This window comes from Lactuca sativa, chromosome 8 (assembly GCF_002870075.4).
Source record: "Lactuca sativa cultivar Salinas chromosome 8, Lsat_Salinas_v11, whole genome shotgun sequence".
Classification (NCBI taxonomy): Eukaryota; Viridiplantae; Streptophyta; class Magnoliopsida; order Asterales; family Asteraceae; genus Lactuca; species Lactuca sativa.
The window spans coordinates 130040924-130067409 of record NC_056630.2 but is presented as its reverse complement, the minus strand read 5'-3'; the positions used below and the strand labels follow the sequence as shown (position 1 = coordinate 130067409).

Here is a 26486-nt window from a genome sequence, read left to right as displayed (position 1 = left end):
TGTTATGAATTTAATATAATTAGAGTGAAAAATTTAAAATTTAAAATTTAAAATAGATAAGCAATTATTAATTAGTGTAATTATAGTGGAAATTTAAATTTTGAAATTTAAATTAGATAATTATTAGGTTGACAAATGACATAATTGGTGATATATAACATTAATGAAGAACTCTAATTATATGACACTTGTCAATAGGAGATTAAACCTATTCTTTTATTAGAATAGGGATTAAGAAGAAGATAAGAAGATTTAACTGGAAAATATATTTGATATAAATTTAAATTATCTTATCTATACTAATAAATAAAACTCATTTTCTGCTACATGTCATGTCCTCATTGATTTGGACACATGACATTTTAATAGATTTTTAGAATTTACTTATTTCCACATGTAATTTTCTGATTTGTTCACATATCATAACTTATTTCGGTTATAATATTGAGAGAAATAAATGCTTCCTTAAAAAAAATTGATATATTTATAATGAAATAAATGTCATAATTAATGAGAGCTCTAAAATTGATATTGATATTAAATTTAATGTTTAAATATTGATATTAAATTTGTATTTTTAATAAACCCGTGTAGTACACGGGTCTTACATCTAGTAAATGAAAATCAATTTTTCCAAATGTCATGCTCTCATTAAATTTGACACAAGTCATTTTCTAAGAGTTTTTGAATTATTTATTTTCCACTTGTCATTTTCTTAAATTTTTAATTTTTTTTAAATTTAAAATCTACATTTTTATGAGATTTATATATGTAAAGTAGATCATTCTATTAAATTTAATAATAAATGCTCTACAACCTTTATTATTTACTTTATTTATTATATTTTTTGTATTTATGTAAAATTATTACTTTAAAAAATATGTAATGCTTATAATATTATATTAATTTTTTTATAAACCCGTGTAATACACGGGTCTCACGTAACTTATACACATGAATTTAGATAGTACACAATTTTATTAAATGTTTTAGTAGTATCGGGAGAAAATATTATAACATTACTCATCAAAAAGATATGCACTCTCCTATTTTCAACAAGCCACGTCTCAAAGGAGCGCAAACTCCCACATGAGTCATGAATATGCAGATCCCATTCCCAGTCACTCTCCCGTGAAAGCACCTTTATTGCATTTAGCCACAAGACATTTTCTCCTTTTTGCCATAATATCTTCTTCACAATTCGCAACCCACACACGTTGTGGCTGCCATTTTTTTTTATATCTTTGTTTTAAAAAAAATTCCACTTGAGCGTGCAATCTCTCTTTTCATTTGTTTGTTTGGTCAATATTCAATTGCTTCCGGAAATTGGGCTTCCAGATATTCACTCACACCGACTTGCATACCAAGTGACACTCATTTCAAGCAAAGGTGCATCATTCATTGACGTGTTCATCTCTTAGAGTAAGTTACCATCAATATTGATTACTTTCTGATTGAATTTGTGTATATCCCAACTCCTTATGGTATGGCCATGGCGAGATTCGATATAGTGAACATTGTATAAGGTTTTTCTGCTCCATTTCTCGAACTGCACTCGAGCTTCGTAAGATTTCATCCGTGTAAAATCCCATTTGCGTCTCCATGTGATTGAATTTGTGTATTTCTGGATACAGTATCGTGAAGGTTGAATAGGTTGTATAGTATATTAGTATTGTGAAATTGTGAACTGATTACAATGTGTGTTAGATTTTATTTCGTGTACAAGTCAAAGTATTCAAGTTTTATCAACTTTTATGGTTGGTAAGAAACTGCCCCAATTCCATATTTGGTAACACAATTAATCAGACTTCATTTGCTTTCTGCTATAGTTTGAGAAATTCACCTGGGGGTTTTGTTTCAGATTAGAGGATAATGGTGAATTTAGGGTTGTTTTCTGAGATCAAGCCTCTAGCATCAGTGAATGTGAGATTCAGGATACCCTATTACACTCAATGGGGTCAGAGTTTGGTTGTGTGTGGCTCTGAACCAGTTCTTGGTTCTGGAAATGTGAAGAAGGGGCTTCTGTTGACCCCTTTCCATGAAGGTGATGCACTGATATGGGGTGGGAGTTTATCAGTTCCAGCTGGGTTTCAAAGTGAGTACAACTATTATGTAGTGGATGATGAGAGGAATGTGTTGAGATGGGAAGCTGGAAATAAGAGGAAATTGTTGCTTCCTGATGGAGTTGAAAATGGAAAAGCAGTGGAGCTTCATGATCTTTGGCAGGTTCATCTCTTCTCTCTGACTCTTTTCATTTTGTGCACAACTTATTCACTAATCAAATTTAAAGATTCATGACCTTAGTTTGGTGTTATGCCAAAAATGCAGAATGGTAGCGATAGTCTTCCTTCTAAAAGTGCATTCAAGAATGTCATCTTTCGCACCAGTAGCAAATTGGCTATTGAGAAACCACTTGGTACAATCAAGAATAAACTGGATCAAGAAGGTAATATGTTTTCAAGAATTGATTCACACTGATTATTATCATGTTATCAGTCTTTGATACTAATTCTATATGAATTTGGATCCTAAACTTGAGCTTGATCCAATGTTGAAAATGTTGACTGTTTTCAGATTTAGTGATTGTCCAATTCAAGATATGCTGTCCGAATATAGCCGAAGGAACATCAGTAATTGTCTTCTTGCTCAATACAACTACTTCATTAATTTATAGATTCACACAATTTTCACAGGAAATATGATCCTTTTTGTTGCAGGTATATGTAATTGGCAGCTTTGTGGAGCTGGGTAAATGGAAGGTTAATGATGGACTTAAACTCAATTATGTTGGTGAATCTATTTGGGAAGGAGACTGTGTCATACCAAAGGGCGCTTTCCCTCTAAAATATCCTTTCCATATGAGAGATTTTTAAAGCTTCAGTATAAAATCTCAAATTATATAATCTTTCAGTTCATGTATCTTCCTTAACACCTTTTTCACATACAAATACTGTAAATACGGGAAGAATGGGAACTTCTCTCTAGAATATGGTTCGAATAGGGAGCTCATAGTTGACATCTCAGCCAGTGGACCAAATTATATTATCCTATCAGATGGCATGATGCGAGTAAGATGTTTAAGATATGTTTTATATTTTTATTAATCTCAATCATATGTATGAAATCTGTTGTACTAAATAAATCTGGTATGTTTTTTTTACTAAGGAAATGCCATGGCGTGGTGCTGGTGTGGCAATCCCAATGTTTTCAGTGAGATCAGAAGATGATGTGGGAGTTGGAGAGTTTCTTGATCTAAAACTAGTTGTTGACTGGGCTGTTGACTCTGGCTTCCATTTACTCCAGCTTTTGCCCATAAATGATACTTCAGTGCACAAGATGTGGTGGGATTCATATCCATACAGGTAAGAATCTTTTGTTAGCTGAAACCTGTAATGGGCTTAATGCAATAAATAGCAATGTACTTTCATTTATTTATTTATTTTTCAAAGTACAATACTGTAATAGGAAGGAATGATGGTAGAATTCTATGCTGAAAAAGTAAATTAAAGTACATTGCTATATCTTGTCGAATTCACTATCTTGGAATATACGTTTTCCTTGTTGTGCAGCTCTCTGTCTGTATTTGCATTGCACCCGTTATACCTCAGACTCCAGGCTCTTTCAAAAAATATGCCAGATGACATCAATGTAGGTGTTACTACCTTTTTCATATAATCTCCAGGATATTTGTTTGTTATATTCTTTTTTGTCTCACTCTTTTATATGATCTAACATAATATTAGTGTAAAAATGATGTATTATTATTTTCCTTATACTCTGCCTATGTGTCATTTTTTTTTGCAGCAAGAGATACAAACAGCCATGAAAGAGCTTGATGGGAAGGTAGTAGTTCTTCCTTCATCAAGCTACTTGAGTTGTAATAATCTTTTATAATAGTAATTTATGATAACTTAATATATTGCAGCATGTAGATTATGAGGCTACCATGACTACAAAGCTTTCAATTGCTAAAAAGCTTTTCGATTTGGAAAAAGATTCAATACTAAATTCTACTTCCTTCAAGAAATTCTTGTCAGAGAACGAGGTATCTTTTGAAAAAAAAAAAATAACACATCATTTCTTGACTTCTTGTTCTTGGTCAACTTTCTTCTGTTTATCTGTTTTTGCATGTGACAGGAATGGTTGAAACCGTATGCAGCCTTTTGTTTCTTACGTGATTTCTTTGAAACTTCAGACCACAGCCAATGGGGCACATTTAGTCAGTTTTCAAAAAATAAGGTTATAACAGAATCTAATTAAATACAGACAGTTAATAAAATGCCAATTTTCCCGATCTTCTAACTTTATAAATTCATCAGCTTGAAAAACTCGTGTCGGAGGATAGCTTCCATTATGACATCATATCCTTCCATTATTACATACAGTACCATTTGCACTTACAAGTAAGTTCATTAATACATCTAATATGATTTATTGAATTTCCACATTATAATAAACGAAAGAAAGTTGATATTACTTTCTTTTTCTCCACAGTTATCAGAAGCAGCAGAATATGCAAAAGAGAAAGGAGTGGTCTTAAAAGGAGATCTCCCAATTGGGGTTGATAGAAACAGTGTAGACACTTGGGTGAATCCAAATTTATTCCGTATGAACACCTCCACAGGGGCCCCACCGGATTATTTTGATAAAAACGGACAAAATTGGGGGTTTCCAACTTACAATTGGGAGGAAATGTCTAAAGACAACTATGCTTGGTGGCGTGCTCGTTTATCACAGGTTAATTTTTCACTTTCATATTTTACAGTTAATCATTAAATTTGATTTGTAAAAATTTCTACTGAAACTGAATGATAATTTGGGATGACAGATGGCAAATTATTTCACGGCCTACAGGATAGATCACATTTTGGGTTTCTTTAGAATATGGGAGCTTCCGGAACATGCAACTACAGGTCTAGTTGGAAAATTCCGACCTTCTATACCTCTTAGCCAGGTAAATTTTCAAGATTTGATTTTTATACAAACAAAATTGTTTCTGTTTTGATATAAATAATGAACATTTTCAAATATAGGAAGAGCTTGAAAAAGAGGGAATATGGGACTTCGACCGCTTATGCAAACCCTACATCCTTCAGGACTTTTTACAGGTATTAAATTTGACATATTTTAATTGAATCTACAAGTGTGATATTTATCAAAGTTATATGTTTTTTCTTTTTTCAGGAAAAATTTGGACCATCTTGGATAGTTTTAGCCTCTCATTTCATGAATGAATATCAGAAAAACCGTTATGAGGTACTAGTAATAATAATAATATAATACTATAATTTTCATAACAATATATAAATAACATTCTCTGGTATTACAGTTTAAGGACGATTGCAACACAGAGAAAAAGATTGTGGCGAAGCTTAAATCACTAATTGAGAAATCATTGTTGTTGGAAAGTGAAGACAAGTTACGCCGTGATCTTTTTGATCTTCTGCAGGTAAGATAAATAGATAATCAAGATTTATCAACGTTCTAATTTACTAAATTTTAATAAATGTTTTATTATTGTGGCAGAATGTGGTGCTTATTAGAGACCCCGAGGACGCTACAAGTTTTTATCCTCGTTTTAACCTAGAAGATACATCAAGTTTCAAGGATTTGGATGAACACAGGTAAGCTATATACATACCTTCTATATCTTCAATTTTTTTTGGCTAATGAAATCTGAATTTGGTTTCATGGTTGTTGAATTGATATTGATGTAGCAAAAACGTTTTTAGAAGATTGTATTATGATTACTATTTTAATCGACAAGAGACTCTTTGGCGCCAAAATGCTATGAAGACTTTGCCTGCTCTTCTAAACTCATCTGATATGCTCGCATGTGGAGAAGATCTAGGCCTAATTCCTTCTTGTGTTCATCCTGTATGCATCCATCTTTCGCCTTTTTTCCCTAAATCCTTTAATGCTTTTAAAACACCAATGGATTTGTGTTGCAGGTTATGCAAGAACTTGGATTAATCGGATTACGTATTCAACGTATGCCAAGTGAATCTGATTTGGAGTTTGGTATTCCTTCTCAATATGGGTATATGACGGTATGTTCTTCAAACACACACACACACACATTTGTATGTGTTTTTTGAATCATAAATCATAATATTGGTTGAATCTGTTGAAGGTATGTGCTCCATCATGCCATGATTGTTCTACCTTACGTGCATGGTGGGAAGAAGATGAAGATAGAAGACGTTCTTTTTTCAAAACCATGGTGGGGTCCAACAGTTTGCCACCTAAGCAATGTGTTCCAGAAATAGTATATTTTGTGCTGCGTCAGCATGTTGAATCTCCATCCATGTGGGCAATTTTCCCTCTACAGGTATATATATGTATTCAGTCATTTCATCAGTTTTAAATCCTCAAATAATCCATTTCATTTGTCAGGATTTGTTAGCCCTAAAAGAAGCATACACAGCACGCCCTGCAACAGAGGAGACGATCAATGATCCCACAAATCCTAAACATTACTGGCGATTCCGTAAGTGTTACCCGGTTTCTTTTTTCTCAACATAACTAAATCATATTCTATTTTTTTTTTTTTTTTATAAATTAAAAAAATCTGTCAGGTGTTCATGTGACAATGGAATCCCTGTTGAAAGACAAACAACTTACAACAGCGATTAAAGAACTTGTTCGCGGGAGTGCAAGATCATATCCTGGTCAAGAAGAGGAGGCGAATCTTGTGGTTATTTCTGAGAAGCAACAAATTAAAAACGAGGAGGAGAAGGAGAAGATTCGTGTCACAAATCAAGATCCAAAAATCACAAGCATTGCGGTTCTGTAAGGTTTTATTTTACAAGTTACGTATGATTCCAGGAGTTGTTTCACTTTGTTGACTTTTGGTGTGGATCATTGTTGCCATAAGTGCATGTAAATCGATGCATTTATGGTTTTGTGTTTATAAGATGCATATCAATCTGGGATTCCGACACTTTAAAAGCAAATGCTGCAATAAAAAAAAATTCCTATTTTTAGCTCACACCTAACTTGTCTCGTGTTAGAAGTAAAAACGGATTTTCATTTATTTGTTCATGTAGTGTATTCGAATTTTATTATTATTATTATTATTATTATTATTATTATTATTTGTTTTTTCCTGAGTGGCAAATATATTATTAAGCTAGCAAGAAGCCAGACAAAAACCCAAAAAATTACATGCAAGAGATAGTGATAGTTGGATCATATAATCAGGCAACCCAATTCAAGTTTAGACTACGACACCTAAAATTAGCCAAAAGAAAAGACTGAGTAACAATCTGGTCAAAAACAAACTCTTTTTAGGAAATTTTCTATAAAAAATACAGCCATTACAAAACCACCATAAGGTAAGAAATGAGGCTTTCAAAAACTCTTTATGAACCTTAGACATCCTAAGAGAACAAAACCAAATAAACCAATCCCGCATAGGAGTCAAAGTAGGCTTCACAAAATTCCACCATCTACCCAAAAGAATCAATAAATCATCGGCCATGGGGCACCAAAAAAAAGATGGTTAACCGATTCCAACTCCACATAATAGAAGACAAAACAAGACCTCTACTAGTCAAATTTGCCATAGTAGGGAGCTTATCCAAATGCAACCACCAACCAAAAACATAAATTTTTTATAGGAACAAGAGAATACCATCTAGTCACAATATTAGAACAAATCAAAATTTTCTTATCAATCGCCAACCGAGCAGAGCTAACCGAAACGAACCCAAACCAACTAACGACCAACTTAATCTATTAGGAATATGTAACGCCTGGTTTCCGGTATGATCTTATTATTTTTTTTTCTTTCAATTATTTAATATTTTCTTGGAGGACTCGGCGTGTTAGAAACCTCAACACGACGTGTCGAGTTGTTTTTGGTCGTGAAGTTTAATGATCAACTCGACGAGTCGAGGTGCCTCAACTCGGCGAGTTGGCAGCTGGGAAGGAAACCCTAATTTTTAGGGTGTTGCACCATATTTAAAGGCCTTAAATCCCTTGGTTGGCCCCCTTACCAGCCTCCTCTATCTAGAAACCCTAAAATCGAGCATTGCCTTCCATTGTTGAGTGTGTGAGCTTGGGGAGAGCCTTGAGTGTTCATTTTTGGTGCATATTGAAGGAGCTAAGGAATTAGGAGTTACTTGGCTTGACGAAGAAGTCTTGGATCCAGAATCACTAGCTCATTTGCCAAGTTTTTAAGATATCAAGTTCCCACCTTGCTTATTAGTTGCTTAGATCTCTTCTTGGGTTATATTGTATGCTTTTAGCCATGGTTGGGTGGATGATGGGGAATTAGGACGTACTAAATGTTTATTCTTTCATATCTAAGATCTACATGAGCTCTATTGGCATAAAGGTGCCAACTTTATCTTAAGGGCTTCATGCATTCATCAAGTCCTTCTTTTGGCCTCTTTTAAGCATTTGAGTCTCTCTTAGCGTAAAGTTGGAAACTTTACGTGGCCATTCAGCTTTAAAGGATCAGATCTACATTTTGGGGCGATGTCTTTGGTGATTATGTGCTTAATGATTAAGCCCTCACCCTTTTAAGCCTAGGGTTTGGGGTTTTGAATCCATCTTAGTCGTTCCTAGGGGTAAAGTTGGAAACTTTACCCTTCTAGATGCCATTTTAGTTGAGATCTGAGCTGTAAAGCTCTTAGATTCGATAATGTCGGCTTAATGAATTAAGATGTGGGTTTCTGGCGAACTCGCCAAGTTTATTGATAAACTCGGCGAGTTGGATAGGTTTCTTCCCGACCTTACACTTAATGGAGAAACACGGCGAGTTAAAGGACAAATCGGTGTGTTGGGTCAACTCGGGCCGTTGATTTTGACTTTTGACTTTAGTCTTTGATCAAGTTTGACCTATAGGGGGCTTTGGGGCATTTTGAGTTGTATTTAAGGAATTGTTTCTGTTTAGGGGTTGAGTAGAGCCGATATTCGGAGTCGAGACCTGTTCAACTATCATTCTATATTCGAGTTGAGTTTCCTCACCGGGTTCATCGGGTCTAAGGCACCAAGGCCGACCCTCGTTTGGTTATGTTATTCTACTTGCTGTCTGTGTGATACTTGTATGTGCTTGTATATGTATGTCTATTGGGAGGGGCCCGTTATATGAGTGTAGGCGGGGCCTGTATCTCATTCCTATCTGAGTGTGGGCAGGGCCTATATCTCATTATTATCCGAGTGTGGGCGGGGCCCGTATCTCACTATTATCTGAGTGTGGGTGGGGCCCATATCTCATTTTTGCATGATATGTACGATATGTGGTAATTGGGGGGGGGGGGGGGGGGGGGGAACTCACTAAGCTTTGTGCTTATGGTTTTCAATTTATGATTCAGGTACTTCCGGTTGTAAATGGAAGAACTCGGGATGACTGCATCGCACACACCATTGAGATTCCGCATATGATGTTTTACTCTAATTTTATGGCAATTGATACAAGGGTTTTTATTTGAATGTTTGGATGATATTGGAAAATACTATTTTGTCTATTAATAAAAATGAAATTTTTGGGACCATATTTTTGGATGTTACATAATAGGGGAAAGAAGCACTATGTTTAGAAAAGCTGAGAAAACGCCATAGAGCAGTGGGAGAAGAAAGAAAACGCTAGACCCATTTGAAAATATGAGCACAATTTAAAGCAAAAAGGTTGTTCACCCCAAGACCACCATAAACCTTCTACGCTATCACCTTCGTCCAACTCACCCAATTCATTTTCCTTTTTTCAAAATCAGCCCCCAAAAATAAAGAACTCCTCATAGATTCAAGGATGTTAAGCATACCTCCCGGAGCCTTAAAAGGAGACATAAAATAAGTGGGAAGAGCACCCAAGACTGATTTTAACAAAGTCAATCTACCACCCACTGAAAGCGTTTTAACTTTCCAATTTGACAACTTACAAGTAACTTTACGAATAACATCAATCCAAGCTTCCACCCGAGACATTTTTTCCCATAAGAAGACCCAAATAAGTAAACGAGAACTTGCTAGCCACACACCCAATTAAAGTTGCCATCTCATCCACCACTAATTGATTGACACCAATACCCATAATATGACTTTTATGAATATTAATTTTAAGACCTGAGATTAGGCAAAAACAATGAAGCAATTTAACGATGGTCACACCATTTTCTTGAGAACACTGGCCAAAGAAGATAACATCGTCTGCATAAAACAGGTGAGACAAAGGAACCCGATTATATCATTATACTTCTACCTTTATTTTTATTAAGAGAATGTATTTTACAATTTTATAACAAGAATTGCATTTTATTAGGACTTAGGTTGATATTCCTATAAAGAAAGGAAAGCACAATGCTAAAATAGATAAATAAAATTTGTGTTACCATTTCCAGCATTAATCCTTGTTTTATATATTTTAAATTTTGAAAATATCAAATTGGCCCATAGAACCTTGATGACCGACTTTTGAAGATTATAAGTTGGCATATTTAGTAAGTTTCTAATGATCATGCAAGGTAAACTTGTGAAGATTAAGAAGGATGAAGCTAGTAGTAATCCTAATGTTTATGCATGTGAATATAAAATGAGATAGAACGAGAAAGAGTTGGAAGGATTGTATCTTGTGTATTAACTTTTGGTAAACATTATAGTGAAATATATGACAATAATAGTAACAAATTACTTAACTATAGGACCCACGTGCAAGTAAGTTATTTACTAAGTCAAAGTGTAATAAATATCTATAGAATCTATGGACTAAGAATAATAAATATTAAGTTATCATCCCTAGCAAGCTGAATGACAAGTTTGATTTGAAGCTTGGAACCCAAATGGGCATAGATCTCACCTTTTCAAAGGCCCTAATCCTTATGATAACCGATCTTCTGGCCACAACCTTGAATAATCGATTCGGAACACGACATTACATTTAAGTCCTTAATCCATTGAGCCTTGAACTCTAACTTTCCAGAAGATCTTATAACTCCTTAATACACTTGAAAGTCGATGATTTTAAGACATATATGTCCAATACATGTCTAGATCTCATTTGGGTCAAAAGTTGAAGAAAAAGACATCCAACTTTCATGCAAGGTTCCAAAACCCAACCATCTACTAGATCTGAACTCCAAAACAATCTTAAGTCCATTATAACCCATAAAGTTGCCAGCTTTATGGTTTCCATCCACTCAAACTTGCTCAACCAAGGAGGAAAGCGGGACAAAACTTAGATCTAGCCTCATATAACAATAAATGTGGAAGACTTGACACTTAAAATGGTCCTAAAACCATGTAAAGTGATGATGGTGATGATTACTTGCAAGCCTCTACAAAAGATCTCATTTTCCTTCTTCTTTTCTTCTTCTTCAAACCAAGAAAGGCTCCAAAATGACCAAGAATCAAGCAAGGGATGAAGGCTAGGGTTTTCTGAGGTGAAAGAGGGTTTTGAGGCTGATAAGAAACCCTAAAATAGGTTTAGATGTGCTTAAATACGAAGGAAACCCTAATAGATCATGGGCTTGGGCTGCAACAGCTCTCACGTCGTGAGCCTCTATGTCTCACGTCGTGCGACTGTCACACCCCAAAACCATGAACGGCGGAAACGTTCAGGGGTGGAGGACGTCATGTACAGTATCACAACAGTGTAATATAATAAACAAGCAACAACATCATCCATTGCATTATAAGTAAAGTTTAATACATGTGTGTTCTTTCATTGTAATAAGACACCAAAAATATACAATCAAAATAAAAGACGAGACTTGTCTGCTCCGTCTTCTCAAAACTTGGCCTCCGTACCTGTCTACTGACGACTTGAGAATACAAGTTATTTTGAAAGCGAGTATCAGCTTTAAAGCTGGTGAGTTCATAAGTATATAAGTGTCATTGCTTTGTTTGTGAAAATCTGCTATGAATGCCATGTAAACCTTTAAATGAAAATGTTGAAGTAAGTATGAAATCCCTAGAAAAACCCTTATTTTCTGTAAGTATGAAATGTAGTCTTCTACCAAGACCCGAATGTTCTGTATGTATGAAGTGTAGTCTTCTACCAAGACACGAATGTTTTGTATGTATGAAGTGTAGTCTTCTACCAAGACTCGAATGTTTTGTATGTATGAAGTGTAGTCTTCTACCAAGACTCGAATGTTTTGTATGTATGAAGTGTAGTCTTCTACCAAGACTCGAATGTTCTGTGTGTATAATGATAGTTTTTCCTTTCTATTGACTAGTACTAGAGCACTTAGTCTAACTCCTCGTTTATGTGAAAGTAATCACAAAATAAAGTAAACAGGGAAAATATAATCATGTAAGTGTTATTGTCTTGGGTTACCAGGACAAACACGACATCGCTGAAGCGAAAGATAGACCCTATGGAACATCCGAAGAGTGTCCCCTCATCCTCTGTAGCGGCAGCAGGGTGGAGGGAGGGTTAGTTCCTGTATCGATCTCTTAATGCAGATCGTCAACCTAATGATCCTCCGAAGATTCACATCTCATCCACTGTTGCAACATTGGACAGTGGGATGGTTAGTCCCGTCACTGACTACTAAATAAGTGACAACCTTAGACATCCGTAGACGTTCATCGACCACTGGTGCAAATCAGTGGGATTCGGAATGGTAAGTCCCGCCGAAACATCCCATTGAACCGGGATAGGAAAGATAATTTACACAGTAAATACTAATAAATCATCCTCGTAATTCTAAGTACAAGTATCCAGGTAAGTAAATACAGGATAATGCACCTAAGTAACAGTGTTCCTGTATGGTATTCATGTAATGTGTTCATGTAAGCGAAATCATGTATCAAGTAAGTATATGTAAACGTACTCAGGTATCATGTAATCAACGGTAATTGTACTCATGTATCAGGTAATGTACTGGTATGGACTCATGAATGAACTGACTCTTGTGTGATTCCTTGTAATAGGAATAATGTTTTGTTCTTTCTAACTATCCCTATGATAATTAACTGGAAAGTATGTGGTTGTTCAAGTAGATTTATACAGCCTTGATACACTAGGGTGCGGGAAACTGAACTAAGGATGAAAACTATAATCTCTATCATATAAATGAACATATATGCATAAGTATAGTTTGATTTACAAAGGTAAAACAATGGTTTTGCAAGATATCTAGGAGTTTTGAACAATAATTTAGAGTGAATTGAAGTCATTAAACATTTCAAAACTAATACTTCTGTTATCCAAGTATTTTAAGATAGAAAACCATATCATGTGACACCTTTTGAAATATGTGAAATCTACTGAGTGAAAACACAGTTATAAAATACATAAGATTGATTTAATAACATATTGTTCTCTACTTGTATTCCCCCCCATTAAAGCATTTAAAATCCTTTAAAACATTGATTAAGGGGTATGAACTCACCTGTAGTTGGTGATTGGAATGAACTGAACGGGATAGGATGGCTAGGTGTCAAGCGAGGACTTGTGCACACACTATGATCCTAATTAACATATAATCACACATATATGCACTCAGTTAGACTCAAATGACTAATTGATAATGTTAAGACATCCTAGACATAATAAACACTTTATATAAGTGTTTTAAGCCTTAAGGATTTCATCTAAGTTACTGTGGGATAGGGTATTTGTGTTTAGGGTTTCCAAAGGACCCTATATGAGAGTTTACTCTCCATAAACCATCACACATGGAGTTTACGGCCGTAAACTCCCAAACATGTGTGTTTGGTGTGTTTTGAAGTCCCAATTGCTTTCTTGAATTATCCTAACTTAGTGGCTAAGTCCTTGGAAGGGTTTAAGGTCTAGAAGTACTCCAAATAGGAGTTTACGGCCTCAAGGCCATTTCCCCTTGGAGTTTACGGCCGTAAACTCCCTTGGGGTGTTGTTTTTGTTGCTTTCAAGCCTCTTGCACTTGTGGGATATGTTCTAGACTTTTATTCCTAGCATATGAAGGCATTAGGCACACCTTAGTGCCCTTTTTAGGAGTTTACGGCCCAAGAACTATGTCTTGGCCGTAAACTCACTTGGTTGAGTGATTTTGATGAGTTTTGGTCCTTCATTTTAAGTGGAACAATTTCTTGTAAAGGTCTAGGGCTTTAGGTGAAATGAAAACACCCTTTATGTCCATTTATATGGAGTTTACGGCCTAAGAGTGTTCTGGGCCGTAAACTCACTTTTATTTGTGTCATTTGATGTGTTTAAGACCTTATACCACTTGGGAAAATAGTCTAGATGCAAGCCTTAAAGTCCTAGTGTCCTCAAAACACCATTTTAGTGTTAGGAAATGGAGTTTACGGCCTAAGAGAGTTCTGGGCCGTAAACTCCCAATCTTGGGTGGATTTGTGCATGTTTTCTTGTCCCTAACTTGCATACATAATAGTCTAATGCTTTATCATAACACAAGTGTCGGTTTTTGGCTTCGTTTTGGGAGTTTACCGCCCAAGAACACCTTGGGGAGTAAACTCCTAGATCTAATGATTTAGCCATCTAAATCATGTTATAAGCATCTAATAAGCATTCTAATACTACTAGAAAAGGGTACTCATAATCTGGGATAAAAACCCGAAGATCCGTCAGAGAGAAAATGGCTTTTCTCTAGTTGGATTTGTGAATAATGAATTAATTTAATTCAGAAAACTATTTATAGTCCTGAATTATTTTGACAGAAAATATTTCTATTCTCGAACTTGGACTGAAACATTATGAAACTTGAAATGTTCAAATTTCACAAACCCAGGAGCATCCACTCTCCTGATATTTCCTGAAGTGTAAACCCTAATGTACACAAACTTGTTCGGAAAAGTCTGAAAATCACTGAAATTGGACTGGCTTCTATTGAATAGATATTGTTCGTACAAATGGAAATTTCGGGTTGTCACAGCGACCATCCCTAAACAAAAGTTCTCATCTTGGCCATCTCACATCGTGAGCCTCTATGTCTCACGCCGTGAGGCTCATTTTCCTCTAAAATCCAACCTTTTGACTCCTTGAAACCCTAATTCGATTCATCCTGGAAAACGGGTGTTACATCTAGTCAGACGATTGGGGTTAAGGGATTTATCCTCACGTGAACATGTGGTCTGGCTACCTCTTTTGTGGCATAGGGTGGTGGCTCCCCTAATTTCCTAACGTTGAAAATATGGGACAAAAGCTGTTAGCGATTCCTTGATGACACTAACCACGAGTTTGGAAAATTTAAGCTGCCAAATTTGTGAGTTGAACGTATGAGATTGACAAAGGGTGTGAATAGTTGCATGTATTGCATCTCATTTTATGATATAATCATGGTTTATCCCTTTTATTCAAATTGTGGGACTTATGAGTTCTTTTGGAATATCATGGTTTGATGTCAATCCTTTAGGCATATAAGACCCTTCAACTTGATTTGGGTTATTAAAACCCAAGTGTTCTAGTATTTGAACTTCTTTTTGGAGGTTTGGTTTGAGTTAGTTAGGTTTACATCCTCACTCTCTAAATGAACCAATCTCGAGTAACTTACTAGGAAAATCCATTGCTTAACTTATTTTTATGTATGTTCAGATGAAGAATTTAAGAGACTAGAGGTGCATAACATTTTAAAAGACCCCGACTTGTGGGGAACTTGAACCTTGTTTATGATACCTATTAACACCTCACATTATGAAACAATCAAACCTTTTGAACACCTTTGGGACCGTTTGTTATTCCACAAAACTTTTAAAACTCATATATTTTTTTTAAAACTAAAATGGTTTTAAATGTGCGTTTTCAAACTACCTAGGTGAGGATTGTTAGACTCAATTTTTTATACGAGATCATACATTTTGGTCATTTTTAGCACATTCGGAAAAAAGAATCTATAATGTGATGTTCCAATCATGATTTTGTAGGTTGATGTTGATAGAGACGGTGACCCATGAACTTCACGGAACAACATACGCTGAGTATTTACACAAAGCCTTTATCTTCTTTGATAACAACAATGACACTTGCACAAAGCCTTTATGGCTTGGAGGTAACAAATATAGTAGTAGTAGTTTTTTTATTTTATTTTTATTTTTTATTTTATTATTATTATTATTATTATTATTATTATTATTATTATTATTATTATTATTATTGATGCGTTATAAAGATATCACATCTTACTTTTATTACTTTCTATTACAACATTATTCTTTCAATTATTTTCTTATTAGGTCATTATAGTCTAAAAATCTTCCCATCAAAGCGTTGGTACTTATTATTTTTTCCTTATTAGGATATAATACTTTCAAAAGTCTATCTGATTATAAAAAATAGATTCTTACTTTCATTACTTTCTATTACAACATTATTTTTTCAATTATTTTCTTATCAGATCATTATAGTCTAAAAATCTTTCCATCAAAGCATTGTACTTATCATTTTTTCCTTACATAATACTTTCAAAACTCTATCCGATTGTAAATAATAGCATCTTAATTTCATTACTTTCTATACAACATTATTTTTTCAATTCTTCTCTTATTAAACCATTATACTTTAAAAAATCTTTCCATCAAATCATTGTACTTAATTTTTTTTTCCCTTAGCGCATGATACTTTCAAAACTCTACCAAAATATTGCTTTGTGTTTGAATGAAGTTTTGGGTAGACTTTTTGAAGTATTAAAAACAAATGAAAGTAGGATGTTATGGTAAACAATTAAAGAAGTATGTTGCTATATTTTCAATTAAATTCTTTCAAGAGTTTCGCTAAGGCATGAGCATTTGGAGTGCTTGGACTATTCCGAACTGACCCATACCGGTTTTTATGGTTCCCGGTTTATTAGATTTTGGGGTTTCCTGTTCCATCGGTACGGTTCAGATGAAAGAATCGGACCCAGGTTTAGAATTGGACACAAAATTGTGTAATATGATGTGTTATGAAAATCGTATAAAATTATTGAAAATCTAATGAGCATAAGTTTTCGCCATCTGAAAGCTGTAAGAGTCTACTTTAGTTCTTATTTACAAGTCATAAAGTAATTTCGATTGTAAAATGGTTTAAAAAGTGCTACAACAAAGAGCTAGAAAATGACTTTGGGCAGAAATCCGGTAGTTGTGTTGTAAAAATCCTATAAGATCATATATATATATTTTTTATGAACATGAGGCTGGTGACATTTGAAAGTTGTTGAAGTCAGAAAGTGATTTCGAGTATAAAAGGGTTAAAAAGTGCTATAGCGTAGGTCTAAAAATGACTTTGGACAAAAATTATGTTTTGGAACCGATAACCACGTTGTTTAGGCTATGGTGGTCCGGTTCCCGATTCTATTTTTCCCTTTCAATCGGTTCCCGGTCTAGTTCTTGTCGGATTTGGATCTTTGCTCATCCCTAGTTCAGCTGCATCTTGGTTAATAAGCATATTGCATTATTTTTTTTTAAATTGTTATATTGTTGTGTGAATTACATAAGCCGTTCGAAAATTGGGTTGGGAGTGAACCGTTGTAAGGGAATAGCGAACCGGTTGAGTAATTTTTTGTTATTTATTTATAATATTTTAAAGACATACACCCGCCCTATTTTGTAGGTGAAATGCATTTTGTTTAAAGGCAGATGAAGGAAGGAGAGAGAGAGAGAGGAAAGGGGTGGGGGATTCGTTTTTTCTTTCTTTCTTCTTCGTCGTTCTACATTTTATATTACAAAGGCTTTTTTCGTGACGGAATTCATCTTTCTCTCTCGCGCTCTCCAAATTGCCGATTCCGCTCTCCCTGAATGCCTCACCAGTGTTCAGGGTCTCTTTCTCTTCTCTTCTCATCCTCCTTTTTCTCTTTTAATCCAATCCTAATCCTATCCTCCGTTCGTCAATTTTACAACACTTTGTTTTTGTTATTCACAAAGACCAAGTGCTCGTGGATTTTGGAATGGAGGAGTAGTATTACATTCATTTCAAGGCCAAGGTTCCAATTTCCAGATCACACGCATTAACATTAACATTAACATGCGATTTCTTTTTTATTTCCTCTTGCAGTTAATTGTGGCAATCTATCACCGGAGGAGCGAGGGAATTAACGATGGTATCGACTCCAATATTGATTAGACATTTCAATAGATCGAAGATCTGAAGCGTGTATTGTTCTAATTTCCGTTTTAATTCCACAGGTGGTCGGAGATTAGCGACCTGGATCTTGCAGTTGACATATGAATAATTGAATATGCCAATGTCAAGTGAGAACATATATCCCTCTCCCTATGAATTTACGTTTCTATCTTCGGATTCCTATAATTATTAGGTCATGAAAAGTTGCAGCAATTCACTCCACTGCTAATGTAAATCGTAATAATGATAAATCCATACCATAAATTTGATTTGAAATAAATAACATAATCAGCAAATTGTAATTTTCGCCTGAAATTTTGGATAGATCATGAATTCTGCGATTAATAACGAACATTGTTAGCCGTAATGTTTTTGGTAAAGTAGGGGAAGTATAGTATAGATGATCGATTGTGCTAATTATGGTTAATGTATCTGCAGGTCAATTGTAGCTACTTGTTATTTTGATTTTTTTGGCAGACATGTGATGGCTAATCTCCTAGGGAAAGACGAACCCTCTGAAATATTTTCTTAGAACCTGCTCTTTTAGCATGTGTTGCAGCCATTCATACCTTGATGATATACACCAGGATGGCTGTAGTTGTTGATCATGCTCATGGATTTAGGCCACTTGCTCGACTCCCAAGATGCAGACTCCAATCTTACTCTCACTTCGATCCTACCATGCTTGAATTCACCCATAACATCACACATCCCTCCAATCTCACCCCTAATTTTCACAGAAGCTATTCCACCCCATGTCTTTCCTTAGCCACAAAAGCAAAGGAAGAGTTTGAATCCCCAAATCCACGAATCGAAATCATCAGTGGTCGTAAGGCTCCAATGGTTCACGCCCTTGTAGCCGAGGTTGCAATCGCATTAGCATCCGGGGTCAAACCCAAACCCGTCTCCAGTGGTCTTGGTGGGGCCTACTATCTACAATCAAGAAAAGGCAACACTATTGCAGTCGTTAAGCCAGCCGATGAAGAACCACTAGCATTCAACAATCCTAAAGGGTTTGCGGGTCGGATGCTGGGTCAACCCGGGATGAAACGCTCCATCCGAGTTGGCGAAACAGGGCTCCGGGAACTCGCTGCTTATTTGCTTGACCATGATGGTTTTGCAGGTGTCCCTCCTTCAGCACTTGTCAAAATCTGTCATGTCACGTTCAATATTAACAATTCAACTTCAACTTCAACTTCATCTCCACCCTTCAAAATCACATCAATACAACGATATGTAGAACACGAAACAGATGCAGGAGATTTGGGACCTTCCGGATTCTCAATCAGTTCAGTTCACCGTATCGGGATCCTTGACATTCGGCTTCTTAATCTGGACAGACACGCGGGAAACATGCTTGTGAAGAATTTCCATGGAAGTTATGCTGCTGGGATGGCTGAACTTATCCCAATTGATCACGGGTTTTGTTTACCCGAATCATTAGACGACCCGTATTTCGAATGGCTCCATTGGCCCCAAAGTTCAATGCCCTTTTCAGAAACAGAAGCCGAGTATATCTCAAATCTTGACCCGTTTAAAGATGCTGAACTTTTAAGAACCGAACTTCCTTTAATCCGAGAATGTTCCGTACGTGTTTTCATACTTTGTACAATTTTCTTGAAAAGGGCGACGTGTGCTGGACTTTCTCTTGCTGATATTGGTCAAATGATGACTAGAGAGTTCATCGGAGGTGAAGAGAATTGGAGTATTTTGGAAAATATTTGCATGAACGCGAAAGCTAAATTGGAGGCGGAATTAACAACAAACACAAGTAATGAAGTCAAAGATGATGAAATGTTTGCGTTTGATGAGAATTTGAACACAAACGATGACGTTTCAATGCATCCGGCATCCGTAAAACCACAAAAAACAATGAAATATTCAGCGATTGATGCGCGTTTGGCAAGATTAGTACAAGAATGTGATATAAAAGAGGGTGGGTGTGGTCCGAATCCGATGATACTAAGAAGTGTAAGTTTTGCGGGTCACAACAACAATCATGAGAATGGGGTGTGTGTTTCGTTTGAGGAAATTAAGGAAGACGAATGGTTATTGTTCTTGGAGTGTTTTGAGGAGCTTTTGCCAGAGGCTTTTGAGGAGAAAAAGAGCACGAGCTTGTTTAAACAGAGGTTAGGAAGTTCTTGTGAATTCTGAAAGAGAAACGATTGAGATTTCGTGAACAAAAACAGGTACTAAACTGATTTTCGCTTTGTTATTGATCATCATCATCATCATCTTCTTCAACAAGTAACTGTACATTATAAACATAGCCAAAAAAAACTACCACTCATGTCGTAGGTTGTAGATAATTTGTATGTGTCGGAAAAGCGAAGGGCTAATCTTGCCATCCTTTCCATCTGCCCTTTAGGTTGTCTTATTTTTATCAACTTTTATTTGTAATTACTGGAATGTATGCACATATCTGTCTATCTAAATATAGTTTTTCATGATTTCCCTTTGCGATTGAAATCTAACAAATCTTAAACAATAATCGTCCATCAAATCATATCAAGTCCATAAGATGTTCTTGAGAAGCGTAAAGAATTGGAAGTCTAACCCTTGGCTGGTTATCAGAAGTATTAGATCTATCAGGGCAAAAAACTATATATAAGCTTGCAGATCCATCCATTTCTAACCAGTATAGATGTTTTCCGGCGCCATAACCACCCAGAAGTTTGTATGAGGTTTCCGATTGATCCATAGCAACACACATGTCTTCGTTACCTGATTAATTAATAATATACAACTAAGACTATTAATTAATCTTATGCAAAACTCACTGGATAATTTTTGTGTAAAATATAAAAAAAAAAATAACTTACAGGCGGCGAACTCTATCTGGGTGTGATAAATGAAATCCAGAACTGCAGACATGTCTCTTTCGAATTGATGAAAAGGTCCGGAGTCGAAATTTAATTTTCGTAGCTTGCAGACTCCCTCTCCGATCTCCATCATCGCGCCTTTATGATTCTGTTAAAATAAAAAACATATGAGATGAAAGTTAATTACTTAATTGTTGGAATTGGATGAGAAAGTGACCTACCTGATTGAAGAGATGGTGGAAGCCGACTGCGCACTGTAGGATTCCGTGAACGAGGGATCTGATAGGATCTTCGGAATCGTTCCAAATTGATTCTAGAAAGTCATGGCATCCGTGGTAATCTCTGCTGTTAAATAGCGCCACCGCCTCTGTGAACTTAGCCCCGCCACCGACCAAATCGTCTTCATCATCGTCATCTTCGTCTTCTTCGATGGAACGTCTACCAGGAGGAAAACGATACGATGCTGATGGCTTGTAATTGTAGTTGGATGATGATGATGATGATGATAATTGATTCTTGTAATAGGAAGATGGGAAATGGCGGGAGATTGAATTTGATGGTAGAGTTCCTACTCCTAGAAGAAGAGAAGGTAATAGGAGGGGGATTTTGATGAGTGGGAGTGAGCAAACAGCCATGATTTGTTTTCTATTCGCTTCGATTTCTTTTCTGTTTTAGCTTATTTGCTTGGATTTACGGTTTTGTGGTTGTGGGGTTTTCAGAGTCCGAGTCATCGACTTTTTCCAACCATAATATTTGGCCTTAAAAAGAAAAAAAATCCTTCTATGCAACCTGGTACAGAAGTTTGTAAAGGGTTAAACACCGGCCAATTAACTATTAACTATTTTTAATACATAAAACTAGTATTTAAGTCGTTCTGTGTGTTTGTGGCATTTACGCAGTTTCTGAAAATAAAGATAAACGGTCAATTTTGATTGTGTACATCCACTTTTAATAGTACCCAAATTTGGATCTTTGAAAAAGATAGTTATGGCATTCTTAGACGATCTCATTTACACCGAAGATTTGCTGTTATTAGTTGTTTTTCCCCAAAGCGATCGTTCCATCTATGCTCCCGAGGAGAAGTTTGGTAACCCCGGTTCGAACAAGAGGAGCATGCCCCACCAACAGTAGCAACACCATACGTTAAAACTTGTCAGTTTTTAATGCATTTACCTGCTGAACCTGAGGTTTTTGATGCATACAAGTATTTTTATCGGAACGTTGATACATAAATAATAAAATCCTTAGAGTATCCCCATACCTGATAAAAGTGTAACACCATATGGCTCTAAGGTACTATTTATTTAATTATTTATTTAATTGTCTAAATCAGTTAAGTTGTATTGGGCTTAGTGGATTAGGCCGTGGGCTTAGTCAAGGCCATATGATGGGTGTAAGCCTGGTGTACGCGGGGCGTAGATGGATCATAAGGAGTGCGAAGGCATGCACGTACGTGCTACGTACAAGGTGGTACGCGCAACGTACACGATCAGACTTAAAAACCCTAATTTCTAGGGTTCAAGCCATATATAATGTCATTAAGTCCCAAGTGTTAGCCTCCCTATCAGCCCCTATTGTCCAGAAACCCTAATATCGAGCCCTATAGCATCTTGGTGTGTTCACCTTATGGAGTCTATTTGTGGTAGTTTGGGGCCTTGGAAGGAAGAAGAAGTTGGTAAAGAAGAGTTGTTGGAGCTTGAGCTTGAAGATCCGAATTATCATCATCATTTGGCACTCATTTGAGGTATAAAGCTCTGAACTTGTTGTGTTATAGCTTAGATCTCCTTTGTTTGAGTTTTTGGACCCTTTTGGTCCTATAGATGAGATCCTGTGGATTATTATCATTTATGAAGCTTAGAGTTGCTACTCTTGGTGTTCTTTTGGTCCTAGAGTCATAAAGTTGTCATCTTTAAAGCTTAGAACCATCCATGCATGAGTTTGAGTTCATTTAATGGAAGTAGAGTGTTATATCTCGGGTTTGGGTTCATTTGGGGGCATGCAAAGCCACCAAGTGAATGACTTTATGGTTTAAGATGTTGCATATGACTCAGATCTGTGATTAGGACCCTTGGACTTAAGTAGTTAAGAGCTTAATGGAGAAATGACTTAATGGGTGAGTACGCTGGGCGTATAAGATCGTATGTGCAGCGTACAAGCCATGCAACGTTGTAATATCCCGACTCCCACATATGAAATTTTAAGGATTTTTGCTCATTACATAAGACCTACTCGACGAGTTGGAGGCCCCAACTCGTCGTGTAGAAACTAATAAAGCCGCATGGATTTTGGAACCTACTCAACAAGTTGGAGGACCCCAACTCGGCGAGTTGGAGCTTAATGGGAAAACCCTAATTTTTAGGGTTTTCACCCTATTTAAAAGACTTAACCCGCATTCTTTGGCCTCCCTTATCACCTCATTGCCCAGAGAAGGAAACCCTAGCCGTGCTTTACTACTTCCTTGTGTGTGTGAGGTTAGAAGGTCATTTTTGTGCTCCTTTGGAATGGTTTTGAAGTTTGAAGAGGTTGGAGTAAAGGGAGAAGCAGTAGATCTAACATCGACTTGGTTTTGGCATCCATTTGGAGTAAAGGGAGAAGCAGTAGATCTAACATCTACTTAAGTCTCAAGAAAAAGACCCATGAGAAACGAGTGAAATCATCAACTACAACTAGTATGTATTTCTTGTGATGGAGACTGACTACGGTAGATGGACTGTAGAGATCAAAATGCAAAAGTTCCAGTGGTTCAGAAATTGAAGAATCAATCACTATAGAATGGCTTGATTTGGATTGTTTGCCACACTCACATGCAGAACAAAGAATGTCGTTGTTGTACGCGTTGATGACCATCCGAAGTTCTTTCCTTTACTGCTCAAAACCCATACAAGAATACACATACCGACCCGGGAGTTGGCCGCCCGATTATCTCCTAAATACCTTAAAAGGGCATATAACAATCCATACATCAAACCATAAGTCCTCAGTTGTCAATACCCTCCCTACGAGCTTACCACCTTTAACATCCCTAACCACCACCAGATTCCTGACCAATGGCCACCTGCCGTGGAGACACACGTCCGTTCTCATAACGTACCTCATGCATAATGTCGCTCTGCACTTCGCCTTGACCACTAATAACCCTGGTCTCATGATTCCGAACCGCAGGTCTCTATATCCAGATTTCTAACCGCCCTTGAGCAAATCTCTGATCCCCTCCATAAAGTCCGGTTCTCCCCCACTTAGGGTTCGAACCATCACCAATTGACGCACTAACAACTATCCCACAGACAGTTTCTACCAGAACATCGCACCTACTCTTGGAAGGCGCTACGCGACGCCCCATGATCTCCCCACATAGGGATCAAGCAACCGCAAAATTCCCTGAATCTCCGATGAAGTCCTCAAGAACTTCTCGTCACGACTGTCTCTAGTCCCTCCAAAATCTCATACCATCCACTACCGAACATCTCAATTGTCCAGTAATAATCCTGACCATCAAACTGGAAATTCTGAATCATCATACTCCTCATCCTCGTACTCCCAACCAACGTGTGAATCATCACAAGAACAGGGACTCCACTCCCATACTCAATACCCAACATAGACATAAGGGTCACCGCCCCGATATACTCTTCTGGATCACCCATTGCTACAGTTAGCATACGTCCTACTATACTCAAGTAGGGTGCATCCTGGTCCCTGACCATCTCAGTCCCAACTAACAACCTGCTCATGGTATATCATTTCTCGCGGCAGACACGCTGCCAAAAACTCTGGTGGAACATCGCCATCAATGTCAAACCGCAGAGTTTACTCCTAACCCCAAAACCGAAGTCTCACACCTCTTATGTTTCCCACAGGAAACGGAAATAGCACCACTCAAGTCACAGAAAGTGTCCTCTTTTTCTCGACTGATTGCTCCTCTCAAGTCGTAATCCTCCATAAAAACCATCTCTACTCATCCTTGAGTCTTGCGACTACATCTGACATTTTACCAAAAATATTTGAAATGCTCTCGACCTCCCTCTCAAGGGATGCCTCTTCTGACTCAATCATGGCCCTCAGGCCTAAAACCTCATCGCGCCCAATCTCCGCATACTCAATCATGACCGGATAACCGGAGAACCACAAGCGTCATTCACTACGAACCATGGTACTCAGCCCATGACGTCTATTCTCAATCTGCTACGACGCATGGTATTCGAACCATGACATCCCCTCAATCTGCTGCGATGCATGGTACCCGAACCATGACATCACTCCTCAATCTGCTCCAATGTATGGTACTCGAACCACAACATCACTCCTCCATCTGCTACGACACATGGTACTCGAACCATGACACTACTCCTTGATCTCTCATCCCCACTTGTTTCCTCAGTACCCTAAGGATTCTTACTTGGATTGCTCACTGATCGGTGTCTTCGGTAGTACGAGCCCTATACTACCGCTCACACCGCATCAGTATTCACCCCAAGTCCTCCTCCTAGGATCCCAGATCACAAGCACTCTGATCTCGCTATGCATAGTCTAATATCCCGTAGGCCTCTCATAAGCTCCTCACTGCTACCCACTCACTCTCAAGCATCTCATAGCAGCAAAAATCTCCTAGGCTAAGGCATCACAAATCAGGCCACTCTAGTCCTAATATGATTACCTAGCCTACTCTAACATGCATTTTATATCATATCATAACTCATAACACATAATGTAAGAGTATTTTGGGGATTCACCGTTCGGGTGCTGGCTGACCGTACACACCTTCCACTCTGTTTGCTTCCAAAACCTCTTTTTCTTTTTAGAAAATTTTAGTTTTATTTGAAAATTTCTCAAATCCTCGGTTTGAGTTCAAATACGCCCGAAGGTGCATCCGAATCCTCAAACCAAGGCTCTGATACCAACTTGTAACACCGTAAAATTTCAAAATAATTTTTCATTTTCAAAAACACATAATGTATCACATCACAATTTCAAATCCATAATCAATAGTGTTTTCAAAACAAATCCCAAGATCTCTACACATAATAAACTCCATCGGTGTGTGTACGTGTCACGCCGTCGCCTTCCCACGGTCCTCGCTAGTACATGAGACATCAACACAACAACTGTAAGCATAAATGCTTAGTGAGTTCCCCAAAATACCACATACCACAAATACGCCACTCAAGGCTAAACTCGACCCTATGGTCAAGACGTATCAGCGGGACCTTCCAGTCTCGTAGCTCGCCGGACCCTCCGATCCAGTCATAGCTCATTGGGCCCTCTGGCCCGGTCTGAATCGTTGGACCCTCCGGTCTGGTCTATATCGTTGGACCCTCTGGTCCGGTCTACACAATCATACAGGATACATATAACACATAGCACGTAATCTCATACATAGCACGTAATATCATACATAGCACATAAGACCCTCTGGTCAACTCATAATACCACTCAAGGTATTGTATAGTGAGAAGACTCACCTAGCACGAAGAATCAACCTCCAATCATGCTGCTTGCCAAACACCGACCTCTAACTCTGTGTCAAATCCCACAATTAACCCAATCAGGAACCAAGTCCAATTTCTCAATTACCAGGTCTAAAGATAGACCATCTACCAGTTCATTACGGTCCTAACCTATTGGGCCCACCAAGGCCCAATAATAAATGGGCTTTCCCTAAGGCCCTTCCTCACCCTACAAGA

General features: G+C 37.2%; 3 protein-coding genes across 4 annotated transcripts; 2 read left to right on the top strand and 1 right to left on the bottom strand.

Moving 5' to 3' along the window:
• The first annotated feature begins 1068 nt into the window (after positions 1-1068).
• LOC111917066 (4-alpha-glucanotransferase DPE2) lies at positions 1069-6991 on the top strand. Its single transcript, XM_052766067.1, is given in 22 exon segments — positions 1069-1422; positions 1862-2226; positions 2329-2446; positions 2575-2630; positions 2718-3068; positions 3166-3362; positions 3570-3648; positions 3805-3843; positions 3926-4045; positions 4138-4239; positions 4320-4403; positions 4495-4737; positions 4829-4954; positions 5034-5108; positions 5185-5256; positions 5330-5449; positions 5527-5624; positions 5718-5877; positions 5952-6050; positions 6134-6331; positions 6397-6490; positions 6579-6991. Coding segments are annotated over 21 exon segments (3003 nt in total). The 5' UTR covers positions 1069-1422; positions 1862-1872; the 3' UTR covers positions 6797-6991.
• A 10509-nt stretch (positions 6992-17500) lies between these two features.
• LOC111917064 (phosphatidylinositol 4-kinase gamma 7) lies at positions 17501-20433 on the top strand. Of its 2 annotated transcripts, XM_023912722.3 has the most exons (4): positions 17501-17678; positions 17915-17960; positions 18046-18111; positions 18422-20433. In XM_023912722.3, exon 4 carries the CDS (start codon positions 18557-18559, stop codon positions 20135-20137), a length of 1581 nt encoding a protein of 526 aa, XP_023768490.1. In that variant the 5' UTR covers positions 17501-17678; positions 17915-17960; positions 18046-18111; positions 18422-18556; the 3' UTR covers positions 20138-20433. The 2 variants fall into 2 exon arrangements, with proteins under 2 accessions (XP_023768490.1, XP_023768489.1); XM_023912721.3 differs by having other exon boundaries at positions 17501-17960.
• LOC111917065 (uncharacterized) lies at positions 20409-21535 on the bottom strand. Its single transcript, XM_023912723.3, has 3 exons — positions 21027-21535; positions 20806-20953; positions 20409-20707 (listed from the first exon to the last, which is right to left on the bottom strand). The coding sequence occupies exons 1-3, from the start codon at positions 21438-21440 to the stop codon at positions 20487-20489; spliced, it is 783 nt and encodes a 260-aa protein (XP_023768491.1). The 5' UTR covers positions 21441-21535; the 3' UTR covers positions 20409-20486.
• Between the last annotated feature and the right edge of the window lie 4951 nt (positions 21536-26486).

Bases quoted from the DNA above. Each gene is read 5' to 3' on its own strand.
- LOC111917064 (XM_023912722.3), top strand. From the start codon at position 18,557: ATGATATACACCAGGATGGCTGTAGTTGTTGATCATGCTCATGGATTT.
- LOC111917065 (XM_023912723.3), bottom strand. From the start codon at position 21,440: ATGGCTGTTTGCTCACTCCCACTCATCAAAATCCCCCTCCTATTACCT. The intron at 20,954-21,026 runs GTAGGTCACTTT...TTATTTTAACAG, and splicing joins TCCACCATCTCTTCAATCAG to AATCATAAAGGCGCGATGAT. The intron at 20,708-20,805 runs GTAAGTTATTTT...TTAATTAATCAG, and splicing joins CCAGATAGAGTTCGCCGCCT to GTAACGAAGACATGTGTGTT.